This window comes from Acinonyx jubatus, chromosome A2, assembly GCF_027475565.1.
Source record: "Acinonyx jubatus isolate Ajub_Pintada_27869175 chromosome A2, VMU_Ajub_asm_v1.0, whole genome shotgun sequence".
NCBI lineage: Eukaryota > Metazoa > Chordata > Mammalia > Carnivora > Felidae > Acinonyx > Acinonyx jubatus.
Window position 1 is genome coordinate 144946945 of NC_069383.1, and position 7371 is coordinate 144954315.

The 7371-nt window shown below is 52.0% G+C and overlaps 1 protein-coding gene across 1 annotated transcript; it reads right to left on the reverse strand.

Annotated features, from left to right (window-relative positions):
* Nucleotides 1-1093: 1093 nt before the first annotated feature.
* LOC106987030 (small integral membrane protein 4) lies at nt 1094-4798 on the reverse strand. Its single transcript, XM_015085248.3, has 2 exons — nt 4462-4798; nt 1094-1198 (listed from the first exon to the last, which is right to left on the reverse strand). Exons 1-2 carry the CDS (start codon nt 4610-4612, stop codon nt 1107-1109), a joined length of 243 nt encoding a protein of 80 aa, XP_014940734.1. The 5' UTR covers nt 4613-4798; the 3' UTR covers nt 1094-1106.
* Nucleotides 4799-7371: the final 2573 nt, after the last annotated feature.

Genomic DNA, 7371 nt, shown 5'->3' on the forward strand with positions numbered 1-7371 from the left:
AAATTTAGTCTTCTTTAATACAGATATGTTCTTGTTTGAATAGATGTTGGATGTAGTTACCAAGCAGGGATTAAAAGGGAAAAAATGGATACAGCTTCTGCTTTTCTTACCAGCTGACCCAAACTTACTCTGGGTCAAATTACAAAATCTCTCCTCTGAGCCTCCGATTCAGATGAAGTCTGTGGTTACTTTATGGTTGCTTTGCAGTGTGAAGGTTCACTTTCTCAGGGAAGAAGTATTGTCTTTATCTTTAGCAGCTGGATGGAAGCACATCTTCATCACAGAGGGGTGGGAAGCCTTCCCCTCTGGAGTCCTTATGGAGGTCCAGCCCTTGTATATTAGTGGGGACAGGCAAGGGGAGGGGTTATTTCTGTTCATAAGAGCACCTGACATGAGTAATGTGTGGTCAGGAATTCCCACCACCCTAGCAAATGTTGACAGATTGGTAGCTGGCAGGAATGTAATCTGCAAAATTATCTTGGTTTAAATAATCTTGCAATAGAGATCTTTTATCTCTATGTTTAAATCTAAATTCTGCAAACAAGTAATTATTTGTGGCCTAAAACAAGACTTCACAAATAATTCAGACTGAGACTGCACTAAAAAGCATCCTTGAATTTTGTTTTGTTTTGTTTTGTTTTTGATCCTTGAATTGTTTAAGAAATATTTTCATGGAGGGACGCCTGGGTGACTCAGTTAAGCTTCTGACTTCCGCTCTGGTCATGATCTCACAGTTGGTGGGTTCAAGCCCCTCGTTGGGCTCTGTGCTGACAGCTCAGAGCCTGGAACTTCCTTCAGATTCTGTGTCTTCCTCTCTCTGCCCCTCTGCCATTCTTGGGCATTCCCTCTCTCTCTCTCTCTCTCTCTCTCTCATAAACATTAATTTTTTTTTTTTTTTTTTAGTATTTTCATCAAATGGATTTAATGGGCAAGAGTGTTTCAGGAGGAAAGTATTTTCCATAAGTGCCATCCAACAGTGACTTGGGAAGTATTCAAGCAGAGACAGGAAAACTATAAAAATTCTTTGTAAAGGCAGTTCTGGGAAGAACAAGAGATCTGAAAAGTACATTTTCAAAGGAATTGAAACCAGTAGTAAAATTTCATGTTCACTTTATTGACGGCTGAAGTTCAGTCTCCGATGCATTTTCCAGCCTTCTCTGATACTGTCGTTCTGAGGCTTTTCTACGGTAGACATCATCTGTGTCAAATAAAAATTTCACTTAGATTTTTAAGAAACAGGAATTAAAAGTACTCAGATCTGACTAATTTAACCAGTGGCCTAGAGCTCTCAAGCTCTTTCTGAATCTCACTGTTTAACTCAATGCCAAACCTCATTTAAAACAAAACTTGAGTTAGATGAGGACTATGTTAATGCAGTTCTGGACTTCAATAGCATGGTAAGAGTGTCTTCAAAGACAGGATCCTGTCCTGGCATACCTCTTAGCAATGTTTTTAAGACTTTCCTCACTTCCTCCCCTGCCCGCCCACCTCCCCCTCCCCCCCCGCCCCCCCCCCCCCCCGCAAAAATGTCTTTCTCTGAAATCATCCTTAACTGAAGTGCCTCAAAGGCACGTCTTGCCCTGCAGCTCTCTGCTACTCCCTCACCTACACCAGGAACTCAAGGTGGGGAGGTGAGGTGAGTTCCCTTGTTCTCAGCAGCTGCCCTTCAACACTGCAGATTCTTCACCCTCTTCCTTTGGGGCTTATGCCATTTGCCACAATGGGCACCTGGCTCTCTCATGGGCACCTGGCTCCACCACTCCCCTTCAGTCACTGAAAATGCTGGCATCTAGCTCAGGTTCCTTGACCTCCCTGTGTGATCTTCCAGGCAACACCACCTGCCATGGGGATGAAGCACTAGCCCCTTCACCTCCCTGACTTCTCTGGCCACCTTCTGCCATCTACTTGCGGTGTTCTCTGAAGTATTCATCCTGCTCTGACCACAACCTCTACCACCTTTCTAGCCATTCCGTCCTTGAACCTCTATCAACTTCTTCCCCAGGCCCTTGGCCCCTGAATACCTCCTCAGCCCCCTCTTGTTCTCTCTTCCTGCCCAAACCAGCTGCAGTCCCCGCTTAATAACTTCTTGACCCATCTTCAAAACCCAACTATAGACTAATCCAATTGCCTTCCTCCTGCATGCCTCACTCTGCTTTGTGGTGTAGGGCCAACTTATGCATTTAACTGGGTCCACTTGTGATGCCTGACAATCCTGTTTCCTCAGTCATGACCCTGACCCTTCTTCACTTACCCCCAGAAGGCCATGGACTCTTCTTCACACAGCTAAGTCATCAGTAAAGAATTCTTCCAGCTAACTTCCAAGGGCTGCTCTCATGCCTCTGTTCTGATCCCAAGCTCTCCCACCTTCTCAAGAGCCAGGTATGTGTAGCCTGTCTCCACCCCCCTTTCCTGACCCAAATCTCCGTATCTCCGTATCTTCAGGTCTCTCCTGGTGGGGGAGGGGAGGATGACCCCCCACACACACACCCCACCCCACCCATTCACAGAGTCAGATTCCTGAGCCTCTGGGTTTCCTCCTTGCCTCTCTGGCTACTTCTAGTCATCCTTAAAATGTTGGATTTGCCTCTGACTTTCATTCCAATCTGGTTTCAAATGACCCATAAACCCAGACCCATGAGACAGATCTGCCTGCTGAGCTTCAGATCTATAGAACTATCTCCACCTTGGCACGTCCAAAAACCCAAAAACGGAGTCTGGACTGCCCCACCAGTGTCCCCTCCCTAACCCCACCCCTGCCGCGGCTGTCCTACCAGAAGCCTCCACCACTCATCTCCTGAGTCCACTCAGTCACAAGGCCCTGTCAGCACCATCTCCTGAGTGTCTCTCAACTCCACTCTTGGGCCCCATCTACACCCACCCGACCAGGCTATCATCTCAGGCCTGAACAACCAACAGCCTGTGTTCTTGCCTCCTCTCCACAAGAACCCACTCTCTTGTTAATCCTCCGCAGCTTAAAACCTGCAATCCTTTGGGTACGTTCTTGGTTCTCCAGTGCTTCTGGACACATCCGCCCAGGCACATTTCTAACCACTTCATCCCTCACTCCACTCACCTTCAGGCCCTCAAACAGTAATCTTTCACACCATGGCACTAGCGTCAGACTTTCACCTCCACAAACGTTCCCCTCATCTGGCTGACCTACTCAGTCAATCTTCAGGTCCCACCTGGCATGGTAACTCCTGGAAGCCTTCCCTGCACCATGTGATCCAGCTGAGGTCTCCACACTCCCCCAAGACTGTCATTGCCCCCTGCCACTGTCCCCACAGTATTGACCACACTTAATAGTAACAGTCTTTATGATGGGTCTCTGCCATTAGAGCTCTTCTGAAGGAGGGGACATTGCCTTGTTCCTTACATACTCTCATGGGTGTGTATTAAATACTGATGAATAGATGAACAAAAGGTAAGTATCTTTAGGAAGCGCTAATGTAACAGTGTTTTTAAAATAAGGGTTGGCCCAGCACCTGGATGGCTGGGTAGGTGGAACATGCAACTCTTGATCTCAGGGTTGCAGGTTCGCGGAGACCCACGTTGGGGCTAGAGATTGCTTAAAAATCTTTAATTTTTTTTTTTTTTTTTAAATAGGGGCGCCTGGGTGGTTCAGTCGGTTAAGCATCTGACTTTGGCTCAGGTCACGATCTCCCGTTTGGTGGGTTTGTGCCCCACATCAGGCTCTCTGTTCTCAGGGCAGAGCCCCCTTAAGATGCTCTGTCTCCCTCTCTCTCTCTGCCCCTCCCTCAATCTGGCACCTGCTCTCTCTCAAAAATAAACACAAAAAAAATTGTTTTTAAACGAGGGTTGGTAATTCGCAAGTGATAACGTGTTTCTGGAGAGGAATAAAGCAGAAATGGCCAAGGGGGTGGGAAAGTTTTTCCAGAAGGGTAACTAGCGCTAAGGCTTGGCAAAGCAATGCCAGGCATTCTTTTCACAGGCATTCTTTGCTGGGCCCTGGTGTCAGTGACTCTGCCCCGCAAAGACTGTGGCAATCCTCTAGGCCAAGGCGGACCAGCTCCCTCCAGGGTTTGGACTGAAGAATCCAGAGAGGGCTGACCAATTAGCAGGTGTTTCCATGAATCTTCAGGGTCGCACTCGCTTCTACAGTGCTGTGAGCAAGTGTGTTCCTTAGGACCAAATGTCACCGGCGGGCAGGGACGAAGGGGCTGGCTTGAGAGGAGGGTGTTCCGCGTGGAGTCACGTGCTCTCCCCTCAAAGTGCAGGGAAGGTCTCAAGGTTGGACACCAAAGTGCTTCTGTCGCCCCGCTTACAAGAGAGCCAGGGGCCGCGAATGTAACCGTACTTGCCCTTCTGACCACTGTAAAGGCAGCTCAGCGCTCAGAGTGGAATGAGCAGTCTGCAACCTGACTGTCCCCCAGGGAAACGGGCCCCTTGCCGCCTCCTGCCTTCCTGAAATGAAACGGACGCTGCTGCACCCCCACTTACAGAAGGTCTCCTGGCCCACGCGCAGTTTAATCATGATCCACTCCATCGTTCCTCCCAGGACAAAAAAGAAGGGCAGGAACCTGTAAACGCCGAGTCGCTGCTTCCCGGGCACCCGCTGCAGGATCCGCTTCACCTGGGCCCTGGAAAACATGCCCGACCCAGGTCGTGGACAGGGGTTCAGCGGAACCAGGAGCGACGAGAGCTGCCCCAGCTCCTGGACTGGAGCTCCCTGCTGAAGACGAGTCCCGCGGCTGGCCTGCGCCACCTCCAGGCAGCCGCGGAGCTGAAGGAGCTGAGCTCGGACACCCGGACCCAGAGACTGGGCGGCTCCACCAATCAGAGTGCGGTGGGGCGCGAGGACCCGCCAATCCGATTGCGGCAGAGTGCGCGTGCTCCTTAAGGTGGAGCCCAGCCTGAGGGAGCTGGCGCAGGCGCCTGGGCTCTGGAGGCGGGGTGGCCCAAGGGGGCGGGGCCTCCCACGTGGCGTCCACCCGGCTCCGCCCCAGCCTCCCAAGTGCAAGCCAGTGCTCGGAGTTGACGGCGGCACCCGCTACTTTGCCACCGCCATCTTTTTTCTTAAAGTGCTGATAGAAGTGACGACCCTCTCTGATGGGCTAAACGTATACCGCATTGTACTATAGAGTGCAATTATGCAATTCTTTGCATTTATTTCGGGGTTGCGACTGGTGACAAGAATTCTAAAAATAACAGAATTTGATATGCATTGTTGAAAGCTGAACTTTATCACAACAAAAGTCCAAGTAATCACCTTGTGACAAACAACCCTGAAATTAAAGCCATCCTGTATCCGGGGCACTTACCGTTATACAGGGACGTGTAGGTGCTTTTTATGCATCATCTCCTTATTCACAATAATCACAGAAAAGCAGAGTGGCTCAGGAGCATGGGCTTTGTCAAACTACATCCCTTGCTCCACAAAATGGGACCCTTTCTCTGAAACTGGGTGGATTTAGAGGTAAAACAAACAAAGCACTTACCACAATGCCTGGAGCATAGTAGCTGATCGATTATCATTAGTTAAAACAGGATGATGATGATGATGGCGATAACGATTTATTGAGTGCCAGTTCTTTACATGCACTCTAAATCCTAGGGAAACTCGCCTCTATTTGCATCTTCTCCTTTTATAGATGGGAAACTGAGAAGTTAAAAGCTTGAGCCAGGTAGTAGCAGAGCTCAGACTCCAGAGCCTTCACTCTTGCTAAGTCACTAAGTCTCCATGCTTTGTTGTAAACAGCTGTCACTTTATTACCTAAGGCTAAAAAAACAACTGGGTCCTTATCTTTGGGAAGGGAGAGAACTATTACACAAACTAAAAAAAATCAAATGAAAACTTAGTGAAAAAGTCTGGTGACGTGAACACAAAGTATACACAAATAGGCTGGAGAAGAGGGACAGAGCAAGCAGGGCCCCTGGCAAGGGTCACAGAGCCAAGCTGAGCAGCCAGGCCAGTGCTGCTACCTGGATAACCTGCCTTCTCCAGCTTCCCGCCCACACTGGCTTGGCACTCACTCCAGTTTCTTTTTTCTTTTTTTTTTTTTTTCAACGTTTATTTATTTTTGGGACAGAGAGAGACAGAGCATGAACGGGGGAGGGGCAGAGAGAGGGAGACACAGAATCGGAAACAGGCTCCAGGCTCTGAGCCATCAGCCCAGAGCCTGACGCGGGGCTCGAACTCACGGACCGCGTCGGACGCTTAACCGACTGCGCCACCCAGGCGCCCCAACTCCAGTTTCTTTTGGTGGCTCTGGAAGCCTGTCACTGCGGGGCACCCATCTCCCGCCTGAGGAGACTTACTTGTGGACAGGTGTTCAACGCCCTCGTAGCTTCCTGGAGCTCACACGTGCCTACCCTTCCGCCTCCATCCTGCCCCATCACCTGGCCCAGGATCTGGCCCACCATATGTAAGTGCTCAGCCAAGATGCAATGTGTATTCAAATAGGCACACGCCCTTAAACCGGGAGGAGCACCCCAAGGAAACAGAGGGTCTAGCCGGCCAGGTCCCCACCGACAGGGCCCACCGGTGCAGTGCACCACCTGGTACGCATGCGGGCTCAGGAAACAGATCTGAGTAGAAGAAACACAGGTGGAGAGTGGTTCCAAGAAGGAATGCCGAATTTCGATGGAAAGTCTGGAAACATTGCTGGAAGAGACCGCGGCATCTCAATGGGGGCCCCGCGCGGGGAAGCGGAGAGTGAGGTCGGTGCGGCTGTTTGCTGAGGTCAGAACCAGGCAGGCGCAGTTCTGGGCCCCGGGGCCACAACTCTGCAGCGCACCGCTCAGGGGTCCTGCCCTAGGTTAAAAGGGGTCATCTGTGTGCGGTAGAGGGCGGGAGCGAGGAGAGGCTGCTTCAGCGGCGCTGTGGGTCCCGAGGTCTCACCCGGCGTGGGGAAGGCTCTTTATTCGCTAGAGTGAAACTGGCCGGCCTCTGATCTGCAGGGAACAGGACCCTCGCCGCATCACTGGCTGGGAGCGGTGGCGGAGCTGAGGTCGTGAAGGACAGGGGCGGGCGCAGGGGGCGGCGGGCTAGAGGACCCGGGAACGGAGGGGGAGACAGAGGACCGGGGGTCGAGGTGGGCCCGCCGCGCTCCGACCCTTCCCTCTCCGTGTCCCGGCCGTCTGCAGCCTCAAGGAGACGACCGTTCTTGGGTCCTCCGACCTCCCGGGAAGGGAGCCCAAAGAGCGGCCATCGCTGCGGTGGCCACCGAAGGGGGGCGCAGAGTCCTCCTCAGCCTCGAGGAGACGGGGGAGGGGGCTAGAGAACCCGTCCCGCCCCGCCCCGGGACCTCCCGCCCCTCAGGCCGAGGGGCGCGCCCATTGGCCGGCCGGGCTCCGCGCGCCGCGCCCATTGGCCGGCCGCCGTGAGGAGCACGCGGCCACGGTGGCGGG